The sequence below is a fragment of the Artibeus jamaicensis genome, unplaced genomic scaffold (genome assembly GCF_021234435.1).
Source record: "Artibeus jamaicensis isolate MK-2021 breed Jamaican fruit bat unplaced genomic scaffold, CSHL_Jam_final contig_233, whole genome shotgun sequence".
Classification (NCBI taxonomy): domain Eukaryota; kingdom Metazoa; phylum Chordata; class Mammalia; order Chiroptera; family Phyllostomidae; genus Artibeus; species Artibeus jamaicensis.
In genome coordinates, this window is record NW_026521486.1 from 30,818,002 (window position 1) to 30,843,196 (window position 25,195).

General features: G+C 37.2%; 1 protein-coding gene across 2 annotated transcripts in view; it reads left to right on the forward strand.

Annotated features, from left to right (window-relative positions):
- Positions 1–316: 316 nt before the first annotated feature.
- PDE3A (phosphodiesterase 3A) overlaps positions 317–25,195 on the forward strand; it is a 272,742-nt gene continuing 247,863 nt past the window's right edge. For both annotated transcript variants that reach the window (XM_037136661.2, XM_037136662.2), the window contains exon 1: positions 317–1,279. In XM_037136661.2, the coding sequence (XP_036992556.2) occupies positions 317–1,279 (963 nt within the window). The remainder of the gene's footprint in view (positions 1,280–25,195) is intronic.

Sequence of the window (25,195 nt, forward strand, 5' to 3'; positions counted from 1 at the left end):
ACCCCGGAGGGTATCATTCGGGGTGGGGGTAGAGCAGAGAATTTTTTAAAGCGTTTCAAAGTGAGAGAAGGAGGAAGTGTGTTTCTGCCTGTGTTAGCTTTTAACTTGAAGGCGTCTCGTTGGAGCATCTAGGGTTCTCCAGGAGTTATTCGAAAGCTGAAACTTTCAGTGGTTCGTGAGCCTGGGGAGAGGAGGGATCCCGAGGGTGGGACTGGGGAGAGAAAGGGGTGTGTGTGTGTGTGTGTGTGTGTGTGTGTGTGTGTGTGTTGGGGTCGGGGCGTGGGGGGGGGCTCGGGGGGTCAGAGAAGAGGGCACCATGGCAGCGCCCGGCGAGGTCGCCCGAATCAATGACAAGCCGAGCCAAGGTGGGGCGCGTCAACCCCCCGCGGCGGGCCCGGACTGCCGGGGTCGCCTTGGCCGCTCTTCGCCGCGGGACTGCAACCGCCGCGGCTGCTGGGGAGACCTGGTGCTGCAGCCGCTCCGGCGCTCGCGGAAACTTTCCTCGGCGCTGTGCGCGGGGTCCCTGTCTTTTCTGCTGGCGCTGCTGGTAAGGCTTGTCCACGGGGAGATCGGCTGCGACCTGGAGCAGAGTAAGGAGGCGGCGGCGGAGGAGGAGGAGGAAGCGCCCCCCGGGGCAGAAGGGGGCGTCTTCCCGGGGCCTCGGGGAGGTGCTCCCGGGGGCGGCGCGCCGCTCGGCCCCTGGCTGCAGCCCACGGCGCTGCTCTTCAGTCTCCTGTGTGCCTTCTTCTGGATGGGCTTGTACCTCCTGCGCGCAGGGGTGCGCCTGCCTCCGGCCGTCGCGCTGCTGGCCGCCTGCTGCGGCGGGGAAGCGCTCGTCCAGATAGGGCTGGGCGTCGGGGAGGATCGCTTACTCTCGCTCCCGGCTGCCGGGGTGGTGCTCAGCTGCTTGGCCGCCGCGACATGGCTGGTGCTGAGGCTGAGGCTGAGGCTGGGCGTCCTCATGATCGCCTTGACTAGCGCGGTCAGGACCGTGTCCCTCATTTCCTTAGAGAGGTTCAACGTTGCCTGGAGACCTTACCTGGCGTACTTGGCCGGCGTGCTGGGGATCCTCCTGGCCAGGTACGTGGAGCAAGTGTTGCCGCAGTCCGCGAAGGCGGCCGCGAGGGAGCATTTTGGGTCCCAGACTGCTGGAACCAAGGAAGATATCCCGGTGTTAAAGAGGAGGAGGCGGTCCAGCTCCGTGGTGTCAGCCGAGATGTCGGGCTGCAGCAGCAAGTCCCATCGGAGGACCTCCCTGCCTTGCATACCAAGGGAACAGGTAAGCACTGGCGGGTCCCCTCTCTCGCCTCTCGGGAAAACTCGAAACATTTGGGAACGCGTGAAGTGGAGGGAATCTGAGGGCTGGGAACTAAAGGAAAGATAGTCTAGAAAAGTGGTTGAACTTCAGATATCAGAAAAGAACCGAGTTTTTCTCCCCCCTCTCAGGCAATATTTTATAACCTGAACAACAGGAACACGATTAAGAAATAAACTAATAGCATTTGCATGCAGTTTCTTCCACAGCTGGGCCAGCTTTTTAGATCTGCTACACCTGGTGTATGGCTTCCTTACATTTGTAAGTGCACTCATACTTTTCTGCTTTAGCAGGAATTTCCGAATTAAGTTTAACATTTCAGCTGTGGGTGATTTTTTAAAAAAAACACGTGGGTTTTACTAGGTTTCTTTCTATTTCTTCTAATAAAAATTTGAATTCTAAAGTGACAGGTAAACATTTATGGAAATCAGCAAAACGGATTCGAAAGTAAATCAGGGCGTGTTTGAAGGGGATGTATTGAGACACACACATTCTGGTTTTGCAGGGGGTGTTACTTGAAGGGACTGTATCTGGTGGTGCCCAGTTTGTTTTTAAATGTAATCCGAGGACATATGTTATTACATGGTAATGTGTTTTGTATCATAATTATAAACTTCAGTTTGGGGAACAAATAAACTTGTGTGAACTTCAGAATTTATCAAACTCATGAACTGTGCTTTTCGCGTCCACAACAAATAATTCTCTGTAGTACCTACCTACTTAAGTAGATAATTAGAAGTTCAAACAGATTTATACAGGTTATATAGGAAACACTAATTCAGGAGGACATTTCTAAGATTGCTGGTGATATAAATTTTTCAGAAAGAAGAAGGAGAAGGAGGAATCTAGAATTGTGAGTGAAGTTGTCCTAGATAAAGTTCAGTGAATTTGGGAGATGAAACTCCTTATTTTCATTAAGCTTTTTTAAAACCATAGAATATAGTTGCTATAATGGGCATAAAAACATATGCAATTTTAAATTTAAATTGTATTTGAAAAGGTGTATTTAAGTTTTTACCTCTATTACAAGCAGATTTGACACTTGGGTGCGGGTGGTAGAAGCTGGTTATGTACAACAAGTGGAAATTTACACTTTTCCCACTTAAATTTGTGCCTATTTATGGCACTAGTAGGACAGCAGTAGAGAGGGAGAGGATATCCTGAGATATAGTGAGTGTTTTCTTTTTAGGTTATTCTGTGAATAATCATTTAGATATTTCTAAGAAATAGCAGTCACCATATGGTGTGGGTGGCTAGTTTGTTTCTGAAATGGAGTTGATTACACAGACTGTGATTGTTTGACATTATTTAGCAGAATGGACGCCAGCATCATAGCCTCTGTGTTTATTTTAAAACAAATGTACTTATTTAGCTGTTGGTTTAGATAAAGCAAATATTTTGTGGGTTTAAGCATGAGAGTGAGTTTTCAAAGTAAAGCTTCAAGAGTCAAGTTAAAAACAGGGCACTGACTGATACTTAGTTTTGGTAGAATATTTGAAATCACCAGAATAAAATAAGCTGCATTTAAGGTAATTTCATTTAAACCAATTAGGGGGAAGAGGAAGGTGTTTAGATGCAGTGTTAACTAACCCATGGATTTTCATTGGTTATTGGAAAACTTATGAGAAAATACCTGAGCATTGTATTTTTAAATGCTTTGCTGATTAATGTTGTTAAAATACATATTTGTAATCTATTTTGATTATTTTAGGGGGTTCTATGTTTGTAAATTTGTGTTTATGAAAAATATCCCACAATGAGATACTTTATCTCATATGGTTTGATGGGAAAACAAAGTTACATTTAGCTTCTTGATGTTTTAGACCCTTGATGTTTTAATGAGGGCATGAGTGAGTATGTTACATATTACTGAAGACTAGTTTTTATATATGAGACATTAAAGTTGTTGCTGAGCATAATTGTTTAGGGTGGATGGCAGCTAACATGGAACAGTATTTATGAGATAGGGCAATATCTCATGCGTTAGCATAACTGAAACATTCAGGAGCAATATAGTAAATGGCTTACCTGTTTTATTATAAGGAAACAAACTTCTGGTTAAGGGTGCAAAGTGTACCACTGTCGTCTGCAGACTTTGTCAGGAATCAAAATAATTATCAAACACATGTATAACATTCCTCTGAATGCTACCTGACTAGGAGTTCTTTTCCGAAAGAATGTCTACTCCCAACTCAAGACAATACTCAGGCAACAGGTGAATTTTAAATAGAGGTGGAAAGACAAAGCACAGAGTCTGGGAGAGGCCTCTTGAAAATTTATTGGACTTTGCTCATTGTGAGGCTTAAAGGAAAGAGACTTCCAGCCTTTTCTTTTCCTCATGAATGATAGTGGCCACTTGCTTGTGAGCTATCTCTCTTCAGTGACTCAATTCCAGAAGGTCAAGGACAGTGGAAGATAAAATTGTCATAAGACGAATCAACTGACAGATGTATTTCCTTCTCTCTCTCCCTCCTGTCCTTCCTGAAACATAATTGAATATAGACTGAATATTTCACATGGAATTGAGTTTTATAGCGCTGATGGTGAAGACGAGTTCAAGCAAAGGAAGGAGACATAGGGTCTAGTCTTCAGTCAGTGAATTAATCTGAAACCGGGTGTGTTTTAGTGCAAGTCAAGGTATTTTTACCCTCAGTAAAGAGTAGACTAAGTTTGTAACATTTGTGTGGGTTTTAGCTCAGTCCTATCAGCCCAGAATCCCCAAGGCTGAGGGTAATTTTGAGGATCAGTATGTTCAACTGTACTTTTTCGTTTGCCAGTATAATGTTAGGAAGGCAGATGTTTCCCTTAAGGTATCTTTTCCCTTACGTAACTTTTCTAAGTAGATGTTCACATCCAAGAGTAGGCATGTCTCTCTCAAGTTACCCCTGTATCCTCCAAACCCTGGAATATACAGGTACCTAAAATTTTCTTGTATTATTAGATATATGATTAATAAATATGATACTTTTCAACATAAAATTTTAATTATGCAATTTTACCACTTGGTAATGTATTTAAAGGGATGTCTCTATTCTCTTTTTAAAAAATATTTTATTCATATATTTTTAGAGGGGAAGGGAGGCAGAAAGAGGAGAGAAACATTGATGTGCTAGAGAAACATCGATTGGTTGCCTCTTGCATGTTCCCAAACAGGGACCTGGCCTGCAACCCAGGCATGTACCCTGATTCGGAATTGAACTCTTGACCTTTAGATTCTCAGGCTGGCGCTCACACTATGAGCCACACCAGTCAGGGTCTATTCTCTTTATACATCAAAGAACAAAATTGGCTAGTTGTTCCTTTCTAATTATTGTGACCACCTTACACATTAATTTTTGACAGATTCTAAGCCAATGTCATTTTATTCACTTACATAGTAAATATAATTCAATATTTTTGACTATGGTTTCACATAAAATAAACACAAGACATATGCCTCTCTTCATGAATGCATTTGTACCACTTAATTACAAATTTTGTTGTGATAGATACACTATCAGTCAGAACTGTGCAGCAATATACTTTATATTATGTAATTAAAAAATCAAAATAATTTTCCATGAGTATTTCCCTAAACTTCCCAATTAAACATCTTTGGCAGAAAATGATTTTTATAGGAATGTCATGGAGTCTGGTGGTTGGTTATCAAAAGTAGAATCAAGTGTTTCATCACCCACGTAAGAAAGATATTTTCAAGCAAAAAAGCAAACAACTGAACAGTAGAACAAAAATAGGAGAAGTAGGTATGGTTTTTGATGGCAGACATGCAGTAGGTCTTATTATGTCTTATGTAAAAAGTATAACTTACTTGTGTTTATAGTACAGTTATGAAATACAGAAGTATTTTTTTAAATATAAAAGATTGTCCTTTAAGTTCCTAAATGCATTTTAGTATAACATAACATATATCTCAAATTGAATAGATTTCAGAAACAATTATGGGTTTTAAATTAAATTTTAGGTCTGTCTCATTTCGGTAGTGTAACTCAGCTGATACAAAGAGCAATATTGATTATTTATGACCTGCTGACAGAATTAAAATTAATTCATGTCAACTTCTGTAAATATGAAAAAGGAAAAACAAGATTTTTTCATCCCTTGGGAAAGGGGAAGGAAAAGAATTTTTTTGTGTGCGTATGGGGACAAAATTGTGATTTTACTTCGTGAATACAGATATTTAAAGCATACTGAAAAACTGTTTTAACTGACAGAAATAGTTAGTGAATCTATATAAATTTACAGAGGTTAGAAGCAGTCAAACAGTAATTTTACTCTTTCTGTATTGAGTCTGAAGTGTAAAAAGTTAAAACTGTAGAACTGAAAGAAATGCTGTGTATGCTGGGCTGTCATGTTAATTAAATAAACAACCAGAACAGTGACTCTGTGTATGAAATACATTTTGAAAAGCCGGGGGGAGGGGGTGCAGGCAGGCCAGAGTGAATGACACTGGCATGAAAAAACATTCATTATATCTGTAGTGACATTTGTGTGAAGTTGCTGTATTATATTAGGAACACAGCTCTGAGAAATAGCCTCTTTAGGGCTCCGGTGGAATAAAGGCAATACCACACTTCATTCCACTCCCATGTTAAATAAGTTCTTATTTATTATTGCTGAAGTAAGGTGTTTACGAGCCTCAAAATTAGAAATATGCCTGTATATCATATTTTAAGATTTCTATTTAGTATGGTTTATGCCAGTAACAGTCCAGGAGAGTCTATGTAGACTTCATTGAAAACTGGTGTTTAATCTACCAAAAAAGGAGTTTATCTTGGGTTTATGGTAGAAGACCTCATTGTTGTGAGACATAATCTCATGGACAAAGAGGACCCATGCCACTGCTGTATCAGGTGGGAGCTGAAGAAGCTTTGACACACGGAGGCGGTGCTTTTGCAAAAAGCAGGTTTCTCTAACTCCGTGAAAGTAAGCATAACCCTGTACATTTATGGCGAGTTGTTTATTTAGTTGGCCACGCATCTCCTATTCCATGAAGTCTTCCTTCTTCCTCTTATCTTCTGTGCATGATAGTTAGAGTTGTATCTTCTCAAAGAACCCTCAAATACATGAGATTTAAAACTTAATTTATATACTTTTTCTACATTTATGTTTTCAGTAAAGCTTTATCAGGTAATTCATAATGGAGCTCAGAAGGTTCAGACATCTCCAGATGCTTATACCTAAAGATATGCTCTGTTAATATTCAAATGAACATTATTTTCTTTACACATAAATGTACATGCTTTTAGTAATTACCTATGTGTACTTTTACTATTAATAGTATTTTTTTTAATGGAGTGCCCCTCGGGCCTCCCAGGCTAACCTAGTGAATTGTCTTAACTTTGAACTGAGAATGTATGTTTTGCAAGCTTGTCAACATAAAATACACAGGTTTGATCTCTGGAGGTGAAAACATCTTAAAGATGTGCTTAAGTTGTAGTTCAAAGAAAGATCTTTCAGATATTTCAGATTATAAATGTTAGTTGGCCCTATGTGTTCGCCATACAGGTGTTATTATTATTTTAAAAGAAGGTGCTACCCTTAGCTGATGTAATTCATACAGGTCTTTGGTCAGTGGACTTCTCAAATATCTTATCAGGACTTTTAATCTGTACATTAGGCCTTGTGCTCAAAATCATATGAGTTATACACAGACGGCTACGGCATGGCACCTGTCTTTGCAGAGCTCAGAACCCATTTATGGAAATGAGATGCCAACATGAAAAAAGAGAAATCCCAGTAAAATATCTAAATGACTTCTTAGATAAATGTTGAAGTAATGCATATAATAGCTTAAAGCAGGTTTTAAATCTAGATCCAGAACCATTAATCTCTTCTGAGATTTCATGCAAAATTTCATCTGTTCGTTTTTCTGGAGATAAAGTCTGCAGTGTTATAGATTTTTCAGAAGGTCCTCAACACATAATGCTTAAATATAAATGTTTTAGATTTTGAGCAGCTTTACATTTTGAATACAGGGAAAATCTTTTCTTTGAAATGGATATTTAGTGTATATTTATAGTAGTTTTGAAATAAAGGAAAATATTATAGGATTTAGGACATGTTATACTTCATTCTAATACAGTGGTTGTTCATTTTCATATCTTGAGATGGCTTATGGCTGTAACTAGTTTGCTGCAATAAAATCTGAAACTGATTAATTCTGTGCAGTCTGTAGAGAGACTAGACTTCGTCTGATTTTTAGAGAGAAGGACACTGAGGGAGTCCGCTAAGCGTACTTAGAGAGCATGAGGGAAATGTTGGCTTCTATCCAGTTCCTCTCCTGGACTTGAACTTGTGGGGAAATGGAGCAGAAAAGGAGTCAGCCTGGTCATTTTAAGACTAGGTATCATTTGTGATTTTACATATGGAGCCAACTCTAAATTTCCATTCAGAAGTAGAAGATTGTGTAAAACCATTGGATGTACAGATAATGGAAAACTCTTGAACCCTTACAATGAACTTTCTGGTCATCAGATGTACCGGGCAGCCTCTGGGATGTATTATTCAGGATATCGCATCCCATGAACAAATATTAATTACATTGCAAAGTCTACCTTTGTGGAGCCTTCATCTATCTCATCAAAGAAAACTATGCAAAGGTAGCTGAAATATGGAATTTTGTCTTCATTTTAGTTTCTCAATAAATGGATTTAAAAATGTTCAGGATTTCAAAACTCAAGCAAAAATTAATCTGCAAATCAGTAAAGCATTTCTCTGTTAGCACAAACAGCTGGTTGTTTTTGTTTACCTAAATTATTTTGCACAGTTTTCTTAAAAAATCCATTAACATCTAAGTAAATAAGACATAAGGTTAGAGGAGGTTATAAAGAACATTACATTTAAAAGGCAGAAGACTGGGAAAAGTCACAAACTATGACAACTTCTGCCTGTTTGATTTGATTAGAGCTTTTGTTTATTACTGAGTAATTTAATGATTACTAAGATTTTAAGTATGGTCAGTCCTGCTGAGATAGTAATAAAGTTACTTAAGTGTGGTTATGCTCCCTTATCCTAAGAGCATGAGTAGTCCTAAGGACCGCATTACGCCTGTTGAGGTGCGCGTTTGTATGTGTAAGCATGTGCATGCACAAGTGGGAATGCCTGTGTGTATGAGGTTTTTTCCTCTGCCGGGAAATTGCTTTGGTTATATTAATTTTGTGGAGAAACAGTGTCACCCAGTGGCTTCAAAGAAAACAGTTCTGTAAATGTTACAGGTAAGTGCGGCCCCATAGAAACATAACACGAGTCACATATGGTATTTAATTATATATTTTCTGGTAGCCACATAAGAAAGTAAAAAAGAAACAGACAAAATCCATGATGATAATATTTAATGCATCCATTGTGACATGTCAATATAAAACCAGTATAAAAAATTCAAGATATTTTGCATTCTGTTTGGTGCTGAGTCTAAATGTCAGCCTCCAGTGTGTGTCTACACTCACAGCACACCTTGACTTGCTGTAGCCACATTTATAGTATTCCGCACATGCATGTGGCTAATGGCTACCTCACTGGGCAGTACAGCCAAACACTTTTAAAGAGATGAAATACTTGAAAACTAATATTCAGAGAGGTGGCTTTGCATACTAGAGGTGTCTGAATACTAAAGAGGTGTCTTCAGTTACAGTGGAAAACCTATGTAGATTTAATGATAGCACTTAGTATATAGTCGTTCAAATCTATATGTAATGCTGATAGCTCGTGTTTGTACTACTGACTACTCTAATACTTGGCAAATCTGTTTTCCCCTTTTTCTTCAGTTCATATTTTTGCACATATTTTAAAATATTATTGTAATTGGGGTGGGAGTTTAACAGAGTCCTTAATAAGGAATCTTTATGAAATCTGATTTATAACACAGTATGAAGTTTTCCAGTTAACTTTGAATTTGCCTTCCAGAGTTTGATTCATAACAGGGATCGCTAAGGTATACAGTGTGAACACATGATTCATCACGTTCATGGTAATTAGTCTGTAATTGGCTTATCTGATGTCTCTTTAGAAATGCAAGTGCTTATGTTTATAGTGTGGGTTGATATCTTTGTAACTTAGGAAAGTAAAGTGTCAAACCTTCTAGAACTTTAATGGATGAAAATTGTAACCGTGTCTGTGAGGGGCAGATGACTTTTCCCAATTGCTTATGTAGGCACCACTCTCATGGATGTATGGAATGGAAATGGTTCCATTTTGTGTATAGAGAGGGTTGGTGAGTTTGATGGAGTAGAATTCCTAAACTAGGAATTGAGTTTAGGCAGCTTTTGGAGCTCTGTGAAATTTCAAACTTCAGGGGGAACTCTGAAAAATATGCAGATGAGAAAAACAGTAAGTTATTTTTTTTGTTTTAGTAGTTTGCTTTGTTGTATTTTTTCTGTCACCATTTACCCCCTTATACTTTATTCCACCTCCATGTACAACCCCCCCCCCCCACTGCAATGTCACATTCCTTTCCTCCCCCTCAACTCCGAATTCATGAATTCTAGGCTAAGTTTCAATGTCATATTGACAATTAATGGGAAAACTACTTTTTATATATGGTACGTTCCTTTATATACATAGTCACATAGAGTGATTTAAAAGCATACGTTTATTTTGTGTATAATGGTTTATATCAGTGTGATGCTTAGAATGATTTTTGATTTATAAATCTCCTTTCTTCAAGCAATACATATTTATCTTTGCATTTCAGAATAAAAATAGTGAGACACACAGATTTTCACATATCACTTAGGAGACAATCTAAACATAGCAAAAGGCAATGGAATTGCAGAACACAAAGAAGCATATTGGGCTGAGGTGGAGCTGTTGGCTTAAGACAGACATCTTGAGGAAGCTGGGTGAAGAATAAAATGCCATGTTAACACAACTGCTACTTGAGAGAGTTTGTATTTGAATATAACTAGTCATGTGCCCTGGCTAATTTTGAAATTGCTCTAAATTAATGTAGTGGTTGATCTTACACCTTTGAAAAAAATTTTTTGGTTAGTCGTCTTTTTCGACAATTTATGTATTTGTGTATGTATGTATGTTTTTATATATTTTTCTGAAAGATGCATTTTCTTTCATTTTTTTTTTAACCTAACAGAGTCTCCTCCATTAGAGTGCATTTAAAAATTTAAGGAATGCCTTTTTATCCCCACACCTCACAGCACCTTGTTGGAATATTGAAGTAATTTTATGCAATAAGGTTGTGGTTTTGATTTAATAGGATTTTAATAAAAATTTTCCATCTTCTGAAGTAAGTTTAAATAACTGAATTTTTATGCTATGTCTGTGGCAAGTGTTTCTTCCTCTCTAGTATAATCCACTCAAGTCTAACGGAAATTTGAAGTCATAGAAATATTATTTTGGGGGGATATTTACTTTATGGCAACCCATGTGGAGTTAGTGTCCTTAGGGCATTTGTAAACTCGTGTGAACACAAATAAAAGAAATAGTTCTTATTTTGAAACTAAGTATTTTAGAGAATCAGATGAATAGACCTGCTCAGGAAATAAATGCCTCCTCCCGGAAGTAGTGTTTGTCCTCGTAATATGAAACATCCCTTGTTTTAGGGGCTACTTCTTAGAGGTTCTACCCCTCAGCCTCAGTCTCTCAGAAAGTTTGGAAAGGGCAGAACCTGTTGAGTTGCCCAGGCTACCTTGAAAATTTGCTTTCTAGGCTCAGGAACTAAGGAAGTGAGATTCAGATCATCTAGTTTTCATGAGAGAAGGAATCAAACTTTTTAGCCTCTTTGTCTCAGCCGTAAACATTTCCTTTAGAAAATTGTGGTCTAGTACTTTGCTATTATAGATGATGGCTGGCAGGATAAATGGATGGGAAAGAAATAAATGACCTTTAATCTGAAATATTTATCTACCTTATCTTCTGAGACCCCGCTAGTGATTAAACCAATTTAAGTAAACTTCTGCAGAGAGAAGAAAAGCAATAGTCTATTGACTAGTCTATGGACTTATGTTTTAATATATTTTTATTGGTTTCATGTGTCAGATAAATGGCTGAATTTGCCTGTGTCCTCACTGGTAGGAAGTCCCACATTCAGCATGAGTCCTATATATTTATTTTTAGCTCACCCCATCTGTAAATGGTCAATGTTACCACCAAGATCGCTATAGTGAACACTTTAGAAAGATATCTGAAATTAAGGTATATCTTTTAGGAAAATAAAAATTCAACTCTTTTTTTAATTTAACAAATTGAGAAAGAATAAACTTTGACTTAACTTTATTCGTTCCCATCACCTTCTACAAAGTGTCTGCAGGTGCTCTTCAATGAGGGTGCTTCATGAATAGCTGTTTTTTCTGAAAAGGCTAATGTAAAGTAAACACTATCTGTATCTTATTTCATAATTGTCATCAATTACCAAATAGATTTTGAGCCAGTTGATGCCAAAGATGACTTTGTGAAATTAACTCATTTAAAACGTCACCTAACTGTAGTGCTGCTGCAATTGCATGGAATAATCTAGATGCTGGGTAGCATAATTTCAGAGTCTTGATGAACTGAAAAATCTAAATCAACAGTTTACAGGATTTTATTAAAATGACAAGCTTTAGTTTTTGGTTCATCTAGCTTTTAATAGAAATTGACTTGAAATAGTTTCAAGTCAAATGAGAATATTTTGTTGCTGTGGTTTTAATACTTAATAAAGATATTGCCATATCCTCTCCCTGAAATCAGAGGCATCACTTTTAAGTGTGTTGGGTGGTTTATCACGCCTTTAGATTAACTAGGGATGCAGTGTTTAGATCGAGTTATTTTCAACTCACTTTTATGGAGATGTTTTTATTTTTGTCTTTGGAAGTCAAATGGTTTAATTAGGTAGATATTTTCGAAAGACTGCTACTACTGAAAACTTTCAGAGTTTAACATTTTAAAAATATATTCTTTTTAAAAAATCTGCCCTGGCTGGTGTCGTTCAGTGGATTGAGTGAGGACCTGTGAATCAAAGGGTCACTGGTTTAATACCCAGTTAGGGCACATGCCTGGGTTGCGGGCCAGGTCCCCAGTGGGGGCCACATGAGAGGCAACCACACATTGATGTTTCTTTCCCTCTCTTTCTCCTTCTTTTCCCCTCTCTCCAAAAATAAATAAAATATTTTTTTTAAGTACAACATTTAAATATTGTTTCTATTTGAAAAAATGTATTATAAACTGAGAATTTAGTTATAAATTGATTTATATTTTGAAATAATAAAAATAACATTCTTGTAAAGAAGCTATTTCTAAATTTATTTGACATTTTAATAAAAAATTAGAAGAAAAACCCTTGTAAACTATAGTTTCATTTCGGGATAAGAAATTAACAGTGTATTTGTACCATTTTGAATAGTGCCTGTTTTTACTTTTAATGATTTGTTTTTTCTATATAAATGGGGCCTAAATTATAGCATAGTTATTTATTAAGGCAGTATTCTCATTTATTTGCTTCTCTTTATTCCTTTTTACTTGAGCAATAATTGGATTGGGTCTTCTCAACCCCTTTAGAGACTGACAACTAAGTCTTTTAAAGGTTTTCAGTACAACTTCTGCAAGCAATTAACTCGTCCTAAATGAAAAGTGTAAGAATTCAGTGGGGAATGTTGGATTGCAGATAGAACTGAACACTGACTGAGCAAGTTATCTAAGTAATAAAGTGGCATTCAGAAATGGTTACTGCCCATAATACATTTGTGAAAGACATTAATGCTAGTATTTTACTTGTGCAGGAAGAAGACTAGATCGAAAGCAAAACAATAATTCCTCAGTTTTTTAAAACAATATTTATTATGTGGTCTTATGGTACACTTAAAGTCTAGAACTCTCTGTGGTATAGAAAGAGAAGCGCCTGAGAGAGTCACTCCTGGACACTGGGCAGGTGGGCAAGCCATGCTTGGCTCAGAATTTGTTCTAGACAAAAAAGACTTAGGTTACTTTTCAGAGGTCAAGTGCTCTTCATGAACATTCCTGACATTCCTTACTTTCCAAACACTAATTCTTATTCTTTAGTTCTTTAGCCCATTTATCACCTTGACTTATAAATTCACCTTTATGGCGCACTTTTGTAAGCTTTTACTGCTTCTGTGACCAGACCGACTAACCATGGCAGCAAGTAAATGTATCTAATTTAAGCTCCAGGACTCCTTCACAATGACTATTTGTTTCCTTCTGAGTATTTCCATCTGCCTAGATTCTTATCTTCTTTTTCCCTGGTTCTAAATGATCTCATAAGATTATAATCTGATGTTCATCAAACTATTGTTTGTGAATTCTAACACTAAGTGCCTCTGATTAGGAGATTAATAGACTTCCTTCAAATGCTTTCAGAATTTGTGAGGAGGTGGTCTGACGTCATCAACTTACAATGACACATCATCGGCCACTTTGCCAATTGAACTGCTTGCTGTCGTTCATAAATGTTAGCGGGGAAAAAATCATCCCGAAAAACATTAAAATGCAAGTTTTTAGGTCCTGTGGTCAGATATTCTGGTTTAGTTATGTGTAGAGTAGGGCCAGAAATCTGAAGTCTTAAGGGGTACTCCAGGGACATGAGTGGATAAGCGTGAGCTGTACACATACATGCATCTACTAAAACTGGACAGCAGTCTAATTAAACCAATAGATAAAGCATGGCTGGCTCAGTATCAAAGGAAAATTATTTGGTTATATGCTCACATATAGACATTCGTGCAGTGAGCGATTATAGTGCACAAGCCTGTACCATTCATAAAATGTTTACTTTGATTTCCCCATTGAGGATACCTCAGAGGAGTTCTTCGACCACTCCTCACATCAATTTCTCTGTAAAATAGGAATAACGATTTCTCTCATTACTTCATATGGCTGTCATAAAGCTTAAAGAAAAACAAATTGCTATCCAAATATTAAGTAGAAAAAGTATAAGGCACTGTACTGAGACAGGCCAAAGTTTTGTAATATATACAAGTTTCTTCTATTTTCTGAACTATAATAATTCTGCCTGTAACCTAGGAATAATATAGTTTACTTCTTAAAAGTGTGAAGATTAAATTAGTGGAAATAATGGACTTCAGTTTCTGTCAAATATCAAGAATATTTATTGCTACCTATTAATATTAGGACCATATTATTGAAGGTTGTAAGCTAAATATCAGAAAGTAGGATGTAAAACAATGCAAAGAATTTTTGCATTTGATAAAAATACATACTTGAAGGTCTTATGAAAGACGCATGCCTTCTGGAAGTTAATCACAGTATTGGAGAGTTGCTTATGTTACAATCGAAGCCACTGACAAATGAGCCTAGAAGGCCAGACAAGTTAACGGTGGAAGGAGAAAAATGTGACCAATGTTGACAGGTCCTTTAAAAGAAGATGTGAGTGAAAAAGGGTGAAGGGAGATATTTAGAAAAATTGATGGAACCTTGGGACATATTTGTGGAAAATGGCTGACGATGCTGTTAAGAGTCAGTTGTGCAGCCTGGTGTCATATAACATGATTTGTGCTCTGTCTGCCATTGTCATGCATGTTTTGTTTTGAAAAACTTTTTTTCAGAGTTTTTAATTTCAATATTTTCAATGGTACAATTCCAGTCGTATCTTTCCTTTTTTGCATTATTTGCCAATGATACCATTATTGTCAAATAAGAGGGACTTCCTGCTTAAAATCTATGGATAGCCACTAGCACGGTGCTGGCTCAGCCCTGGCCCTTAGTAGAAGGTGGCGATTGTTTATTTCATCACACAAGTGGGTTCTTCTAGACCCCCCTCTTTTTGCCAGCTTCCACAGGGCTCCACTGTAGGCCTCCATACTCAGACCAGCTTTCTTTCAGATTCTCCCACTTACTGTTTGATCTTTCAGTCTGGTCTGCAGTGTTTTTCTGGTTTGACTTCAGCAAGACCAGGAATCCTGTACTGTGCCATTCTACCACCATGGGTTTCAATTTAGAAATTCTTCCTGGGGTAGCCATCGTTTTCCCGAACTTTGCCCAGTCTCTCCCATCGCCTGCTCATCGAAAGGGCTTTCCTTTGCCCTCTGTGATATAGGAGAGGTCAGAAAGGTGATGGGAGAGGCCCAGCAGATCCACAGGCCATGGGAGTCATTGCAGGGCTGTTGCTCCCACAAAATGGGAAGTCACTGAAGGGCTTTCAGTGGAGGAAGGTTGTGATTAGACTTGCATAGACTAGGATCTCTCAGGATCTCTGTGTTGAGTGAGCGTAGGTTCTAGGACGGAAGAAGAGAGACCAGTTGCAAGAGTGCAGTAATCCAGGGAGGACTGGGATCCTCTAGACCAAGAAGTAGAGTTAGCGGGAAAATTGTGAATATATATTGAAGACGATGCCACCAAGGTTGGTATTGACTGGCTGATCTTCTAGTTTAGAATAGGAAAAGAGTTCCTTTAATGTTTTCTATTTTGTTTAGGGAGCTAATATTAAAGGTATTTATTCATTTGTTTATTTTTATTTCTTTCTTTTGAAGAATCTGATTGGGTTTCCCTTTTTTTTCTTTCCAATTTTATCTTCTGTCTTTGCCTTTAAGAGGATATACAAAGTATGGATGGGCCCAACTTTCCAGAAAGCCATTATATCTCCTTATGCTGAAACAAAATCTAACAAAGTATCCTGAACTCTTAAAAAGTTATTAGTTTGCCAGGGTATTATAACATTTCATATAATAAAATTGATTTTGAAGTTCTGTTCTAATATAAATGTCTTTTTATTTTAAAATAAATTCTAACAAAATAAATTTTTAATAAATTCAAGTGTTTTTCTCATGCTCTCCTTTTTAAACAGATGTATTTGCAGCTCATGCTCTAAAATCTTAAACTCTAATATAGGAAAAACTTAGAGTGTTCAAAGAGAATTCAAATCTTTCTTTTTTTATTAGGCTTTGAATAGCCTGACAGGTCCCGTTTTTATCTAAAGGTATATTGCCAGTCAATCCCAGACCTTCCTATAGAGGAAATGCTTCTATTTTGTTGTCACGTTAACTCAGATCATTTGTCAGCCTGCAGAGCACTTCAGTGATAGGTGCTATATAAATATTTAAATTACGATAGCTTGATTGCACTGTAACTGTGCAGAGTTTGCTAACTGTACACTGTGGTTAATATGTGATTATGAAATGTTTTATATGCTGCTCGGGAGCAACAACTGATAAGGAATTTTAAAAGCTATGAAATGAAGAGTCTTTAATCACATGAGAAAATACTGTGATGAAGGGAGAAGCATGTCCGGGAAACGAGATTGAGAACACGGCCCGCTGTCGCCTCCGGCGACCAAAGGTGTGGCAGAAATGAATGTCAGAATGTTTGCTGTTGTTTGCATGAGGGTGTCAAGGGTAATTTGTATTTACTTTTCTATTTTTTCTGTATTTTCTAAGTTTTCCAGCCCACACACATATTTTATCACCAGGAAAACAATTACAACTTTATGAAGAAATGTAGTCATTGGACATTGTGCCTCTGGATATGTTCATAGAGCATTTTTATGGCCACTTCCCTAGTAGTTGTTGAACTTGCACACGTGGAAGTAGTACCTTCAGGTGCTTTTATGAATGGCAGGTAATACGGTCTCCAGTACCCAAGTAAATGCCTTCTGCAGGCCAAATCTTCACCCAGGAGAATGAACAGGCAGAAGTTTGGAAAAGGTTGGAGGTTCAGTGGGTACATGATCCTCCTAAATGGATCCCCAAAACTATAGGTTGGCATATATATGATTCTTGTAACTTTACCTGAAAATGCAGTTTTATGAAAAAATATATGCACATGTTGAAATACATACATATGTTACACAGGATTTGGGCCTAGTTTTGCTGAAAAGGTGGCAATAAAACTAACACCATGACTGTGACATGACATGAACATCAAGACAAATCATCTTCTGCTAAGGACAGAAAAGTCTTTACAAAACATACGTAAGGAAGGCATTGCTCCTACCTCACTAGTTATCAGGCCAGGGGGGCTGCACATCCAAATCACGTTTATAATGATTGTTTTTTGAAGTAATGCACTTTAAAAAAATATGTTTTGCCTGAAAGAATTCTGTGTATAGAATTACTTATTAAATACATAGTATAATTTTTCAATATTTTATGCATAGTCTATACATAAAATATAAGCACATTAATTTTTATAATAATTTAAAATTTTGAATGTAATTGCAGAAATATGAGTTATTTCTAGATTTTGCTTTTTCTGCATCTATGTACAACATTGATTAATTTCAGTTGCTTGTCAGAATTTTGTTGATTATTCTTCACATTTTCTGCATAAGACCAAGGCATTTTATATTTTTCTATTTGCTTTAGCTTGTTTAATTAAATGAATAACAAAAGAAAGGAGTAATAGTTGAAAAATTACCTCTACACCTAGGATTATTAGTATGCTTTCTCCTTTGAAGAACTATACATTTTTGTGGAAATAAACTTGAGAATACTAAACTAGTTTCTATATCTACCCAAGGAAAAAAATCTAAAATGACTGTGGTCCCACTGAACCACCCCCGCCTAATACTTCCAGAAATAAATATGGTAGCATCATAGATGCCAGTTAAACAAAAAATATAATTGTTATTCATGCATTCCACTCTCTTTTGACTGTCCAAGGAGTATTAGCAGATTACATTTGAGATGGTTGATTTAAGGTGACAGGAACTGGTAGACATCCTCTGCCAAGTGTCAGTGTGGGTTGGTGGGAGCTGGTGGCGGGGAGCGGAGCAGAGGGGCGGGAGGGTGGGGGGACAGGCACTGAAGTTTGCATTTGGCTGGAATCCAGTTCTCAGCCTTTCAAAGATGCATTTTTCCCATAGAACCAGAGGTTATCCACCGCTGAAGCACACTGATGATAAAACTATAACTCATCAGTCAGAATGTCAGGTTATTAATTTACACTAGGGAATTTAACTGTAAGGAAGACCCAGAGAACCAGTACTTAACTGGTAAATGTTACTTGTTTTTAGTGGGAAAGTCACCTTTAGCTCGGTTACCTTCTGGACTGAGACTGTGGAATCTCTGGATTGTGGGAATTCTTGGAAAACTGAAACTGTCCGTGAATTTTATTCCAGAACATTTGAAGACTGGCCTCGACAAGCCAGAGAGGGTGGGGTTGTTGGGGGAGGGTTTAAAATGGATTGTCCTTGCGCTGCTCTGCCTGAGCTTACAGTAAAGCTACTGCATTAACAAATGATTACAGTGCCAAGTGATAAATGCTTTGAAATACAGATAAGTCATGAGAACTTTGCTCTTCAGAAAGGTCATAACTAAATTTAATGCTCGAATACCATCATCCTCTCAACATAAATTTCTGGTAAAATTGTGTCTCCCTTTCCTTTTTGACCTCTCTTTTTGATTTATGTTTAACTTTATCCCATGTGTTTATGTTAATAGTCTGTTGACTGTGATCAATTTGATGCAATATGAGGAATATATCTAAAAAAGGAAAAAAAAATAAGAATGTATCTTTAAAAGAATGTTTTGCTGTATTTCCTTTGTGGGCATCAGGTCCAAAGGAAGAAAAAGGGTAAAATATGTTATAGTGTTAGATGCTAGGTGTAGAATGATATGTTCCGGAAATGACACAAGAAACAGCCTGGGGTTTGTGGTCAGGGGAGAGGTAGGGTGGTAGGAAATTTTTAAGACGTAAGGCAGAGAAGGTTGGAGCAGGGAATGAAAAACAGTGTCTGAAGATTAGGCTGAGGAATATGAACGTTGTTTTGTCTGGACCAAAAGTTATTAAAGAGTTTAACCCGAGGGTGATGTGAACTGATGCAACCTAATTTTGATAGCAGTGGATCAAATAGGAGCACACTGGACACAGGAGACAATTAGGAAGCTATTGCGCAAGTTCTGGGTGCTGAAGATTTAGTAGGACAGTGCTGGTGGAAAGGAAAGATGGCTTAAGAAAAAATGAAGAGCTGCAATCTGCAGGATTAGTCAGGGACTGATGGTGGAAAATGTTAACAAAGCACATCAACAGTGAGTTTGTGCAACCAGAAAGATTGGGATGCTGTTCTTTGAGAGAGAAAGCTTTGGAACATCAGCTTTTGATTTAGGTCCCTAGTGAGGAAGGGAGGATTTTGGACATAATTTGGTCAATGTGTTACTTTTGCAACATCACGTGGCCATGTGTGCTTGAAGGTGCCCAATTTCATTTATTCACCAAAACTATTTTAATATCAGACAGAGTTGCAGTTGCTTACCATGTTTCCTGACTTAGTATGTACACGCTTTTTGGATCCAGAAGCTTCTTGTGACCATTCTACATCCATAAGCACAGAAAGGTTGTAGGCTTTTTGAATAAGCACAGAGACTTTCGCCCTGTTTCAGATTAGATTTTAAATAGGGTCCTAAACCTTGCGGGACATACAGCTTTGTGCTCTGGGTGCTGTTTTTCAATGAAATAGACCGTGAGCCAGTACAGACGGTAGCTTTTGTGTAGCCCTCTGAGAATCCCACGGTGGGTGCTCTGTCATAATCCCTGATCACATTTTGTCCTCAAATAAATAAATGCTGGATCATACGGCCAGATAAAATTATTTTAGCAGTTGAGACATTCTAGGCAGTCTAGAGTTGTAAACCTTGTAACATTATACTGTTGAGTTTTACTTTGATTTTTCTTGGGTTATTCTAGATGCCTACAATGGTTTGTCTTTATATATATATATATAAATGTTTTTTCTTTATAAGTATATATTCCACATATTATAAATGTATGTGTTTGTGTGTGTGTCGGTGTATAAATTAGGCTATGCACTCAAGGTCAAATTACTACAAATGCAATATGATGGCTATTCTTTGCCCATGTGTTAAAGATTCTCACCCGATAAAAATCTTCCTTCATTGTTCTCAGTATTCTTCTACACTTGTCTCTATGTATCATAGTGGGTTTTTAGAGGACATTTTTTTCTTATTTGTGTATGTGTTTTTTTTTTTCTTAGAAAGTGTAACTGCTCTTATATCATAGGGCTGGTGGGAACATTAAAGGTAGAGCCTAATTTATGAACTCCCTGACTAGTGGTTTTCATTAAGCTTTTGCTTAATTGCTACCATGATGGAGAGCAAAGTTCACTCCTGTTCCACTTTCCCTTGACATGTATCCCTGTGCTTCTCCACTTCTCTTTTCTCTTGTTTCTTTTTCTTTTTTAAAAAATCAGGCTCTTTTGAACTTTAAAAGTCCAGAACCTGGTACAGTAATTTAGATGTGGTCTATCAGGAAGAAAGCAGAGTGTGGCTATCCCCTTTTTTATACCAAAGTAATTTTTGGATCTTTCTCAACCTATACTCACCTAGGCACTGACCCCAGACCTAAACTATCAAAATGTGGATAAGCGGGCAGAAGATGTGTGATTCTGTCACATTATAAGTCACTAATCTAACTAGTAAGACTCTTAATATGTACTAAGATGGCATTTGCTTTTTATTTCCAGCAAAGTAGTATATAGAATTATATTTAACTATTAATATTTGGTCAGCTAAAAGACTTTCACATGGGTTGACACACAAAGTTCTGTCTATTTGTACTGTATCTTTGGTACTCTGGACCTTCTGTTCTTGTAGGATGCAGTTGAAACAGGAAGAAAGCCCAGATTTCTGCTCAGTTAAATATCTTCTGGTGATGTATGTGTGGCTAGGATGATGAAAAGCAGGAGAAAGAATGTATATAAAGCTTGGTTGAGTTTTAGGGAACTCAGTTAGTTCCATTTATCTACTTTCTCTTTATTCTAAGTAGACCTTCAACACAAATAGAAATCTGCAGTAAGTTTAATGTCTTAGATTCTCCTTGGTGCAAACCATAGCTGGAAAAGAACTAGTATATCCATAGGACGGTTCATCCAGGCTTTTATACTTAATACAAATACTAAAACAATCAAATTTATAACTATCACTCCATATTGATCTAAAATGTCGCTGGAAAAGGGAGGTTTGAGGCTTGACATAGTAAAATAGGGAGACTTTGGGGAATATTACCCACCTAAGGTGGCATTGTCAGTGGTGAAGCAAAGTCCACATCCTAGCTGAGTGCTTTGGGGTGGCAGTACGGTGGTTCTTGGTCTACTCTGGAGGTGATTCTCACGTGGTAGGCTTTTGCAAATTCTAAGCTGCCCTCGATTCTGTCTGGTATGTCCTGTCCAGTGGGACCTGCCCGCCCTCTGAATCAGTGCTGTTGCCGGCCCAATCATTACTAACGTGTGTCGTATCCAACAGGTATGGTAAAATCACAAAAAAAAAAAAAACCTTTACAAATCACAGCACTATAAACTGGTTCCAGGAAAGACATGAACCTAATTTGTGGACCAAGTGAACATTCATTTCCCTGTGCAAAGTTCCTGTTAGGAGAGATTTCAATAAACACCCTACAGAGGACGGGCCTTTTCATAAGTTTCATTTGACACCCGCGAAATATTCTTGCAAAAGAAAGTATTTACCTGGAGTTTTACAGCCATTTGGACTTTACTTTTGACGTTAATGACTGGTTTTCTAGCCTTGAACAGTGGACTGTCTCATAATTTTTCCCATAAAGTTATGCTATATTATTTATTTTCCGTAGTTTATGAGTTCATGTTTGTAACTTATAAGGAAATCATGAAAAAATGGGGAGGAACTAGAACACTGAACATTCTAAAAGGATATCTCTGCATTAAAAATGGTATGAATTACTTTTTCATGAGTTCAGATAAATAAGAAACCTCTCTCATGGTGCTTTGGACAATTGATGAAGATTTACTTTATTAAACTGGAAATGAAATGACTGTTAAACTAAAGAATTGAACCTGAAACATTTTAATCTTAGTTAAATAATGATATGTGTAATACATGAGCTATCAGAAAAGCATTGTAACTCTGTAGGACTTTAGATATTCTCCCAGAAGCACCAAACTCTGTCATTGTGACCTCCATAGAAGAAAATATGATTTTAAAATGTAAATACAATATACTAGCAAGCACTTGAGTTAGTCTTTCTGCTTACTCCATGTTTCCCAAGTTTTAAACAGAGCATCACATTGTTACCAACTGGGGCTAATTTTGCCCTCAGGGGACTTTTGGCAAAACCTGAAGATAGTTTTGGTTGTGTGGACTTGGGGGTATCTCCCAAGGTGCAGGTAATAAGTAGGTAGGGGCCAGGAATGATGTTAAACATCCTACAATGCATAGGATGATCCCCCACACAAAGCATTATCTGATGCAAAATGTCAATGGCTCCAAGATTGAGAAAAACTTCAAAGTATTGTGCATTTATTTTTATTTATACTCCATATGGACAGGAGGATGAAATGAATGGAAATGAAATATTTTCTAAGTATGCAAATACCAATAGCGAGGTCTATTGATGGAGGGATTCAAGTACAGTGCAGTGATTAAGATGCAAGATATATGAGATGTGGGTTTTAATCTTTACTCTGTCCACTTACAGCTGTCTGGCTTTGGGTAACATGATTAATCCACCTGAGACTGAACCTATTCATTTATAAAACGTGGATAACAAATTCTACCTTACACTCTTCCTCTGGTAAATAAAATTATGTTTATAACCTGGAAAATATTTCATGTTCAATATAGGGTAGCCACTGTTATTATGCTTAGAATAGAATTTGGCGTAGGTAGTGTTGTATTTGTATGGTTATGTAGGGTCTGAGATGGTAGAAATACTATCAGTCGAGATGAATTTCTTGAATGAATCATAAGGGTTTCTCTGCTACTTCAGGCAGCAGTTAGTCTTTAAATACATCTATATATCTCTAGCTGAAGAACTAGAAAAAGATAGTGGACAACCTGGGGAGATCTATAAGAATGCAGTCTTTAAGACAGGAAGGTAACATTAAAAATGCCAATTATTTACAGAGATTACCAATGAGGGTTTTCAAAAGAAATAAAGGAACCTATAAAGGACACATGGACAAACACCAAGTGGGGGTGGAATCAGGGGTGGGAGGTGGGGATGGCTGGGGTGGGGCTTTGTGGGGGGAAAGAGGAGACAACTGTATTTGAACAACAATAAAAATTTTAAAAAAAGAAGGAAGGAAATCTTTAAAATTTGTTTCACATTCTTATATATGATTTAAATGTGTTTTCCTCCCAAAAGGTCTATATTCCTTTTGTAATTAAAAAACCAAACATTACAACAACAAAACCCTCATAATTCCCAGTATATGTTAAACAATATACTTGTTAAAACATTCCTTTTCTAATTTATAGTTGCCCTTTTTGCTAGTTTATCTCTGTTGGTTTCCCTTTTCTGTCACCTTTCTTAAAATGGTTAAGCTGTGGAACCCATTAACATTTTACTGGCATGATAAAGCTGGTCGTATCCACGCCCTTATCTCCTGTGTTGGCATGTGAGGCTGGCCCTGAAGCCCGGGTAGCCTGGTCTGGGTGGAGAGTAAAGAACAGGACAGGAGAATTTGTAACTTGAATCTTCAAAGCCAGGACTCCAAGTCCTCTTTAATGATTTATTAAGAATTTGAGGAAAAACAGAAGCATATTTATTAAATTTCTAGTTTCAAAAAAGGGGAGGCATAGATAATACTTTGGAGGATTGACTATAGATGTCAAAATGTGCATATGTTTGAAACGTGGGCAAAGATTAAGAATATTAAATTTAACAGGAAAAATGTAAGTTTCTATACATTTATTACAGTTTTAGAAATAATTATAAAATTCCATGATGATAGAGTTCGTACCATTATCTAATTTCTGTTTAAAGAAAGGATAAATACCTAAGGTTGGATCGGCGAAAGTTGAAAGTTGACTGCTTCTTTGACTTGGGTTTGGCAGTATAATTTTCAGAATTCTATTCCTGCTTTTGAAGCGTTGTGATCAGTTCTGCTTGCTGTATTTTAAGACTATTGACCACTGTAAAGTGGTCAGAAAGCCTAGAATTAATCAGATCCCCACTCTGCCATGTATTTACTGTGTGGCTTTGGGTGAATTATAATGCTTAATCTCTAAAGTTTAGGTTTGGTGTATAAAAACATGTTTTTTTTAACTACCCCTTAGAGATGTTTTAGGAATTGACAGAAGTAATGATGATGCTAGTAATAATGTAGTAAATATTGTGAATTGCTTACTCTAAGCCAGACTAAATTCTAAGAACATATTTATGAATGCCTTTAATCCTGATTAGTACTTTTTGAGATTGGTACCATTATTCCTATTTTACAGTTGAAGAGACTGAGGCACAATGACTTTAGTATTTCTAGATAGTTTACCAGTAAACTATAGCCTAAAATTTTGCACATATACAATACCAGGCACTGCGATATGTATGTCCTGACAATATCATATGTTTTTACATACTTTTGTGGCCTTTGGCTAGGATTAGGACATTGGGCTCATTTCCAGAAATGTTTTGAGTTCCACTGGTACCTATGAAGATTTGAAGAATTATATTTACAATTTTAAGGCAGCTTGTTTCCCCTATAGCCATACAACAATGATTTATTAAGTTAGTGAAGTAATAAATTATGTGAGGATATTCATATAGTACATTATGTTTAATAATATATATATGATAAATTATCAAGTTAATATAGTTCATATAGCATAATTAGCAAAATCAAAATTGGGATCAGATGTATAGATGTTTGATCTTTAAAATATTTCCCAAACACCATTTATACCGCGCTATTTACATTGAACAAAGATTTTCTTTTAAATTCAAACAGTAGATAATTGCATATGGTCTGTAAACTATATTCATTAATTCAAAATTATACAAATAACATTCAGTCAGAAGGAGAATCAGCCCCTTTTCCTAAATGCCTGTGGGGTAATGTTAAGAATCCTGGAAAAGGAGACTGCAGACAGGTAAACATAAAGGAAGGGTTTTTCATGGTGTATTGATTAAATATAAGGAGGTTTAGGAGAAGCAGAGGATTTGGGGGATACTTAATGAATTTAATCAATTCTTTAATTCATTTTGTGGAAA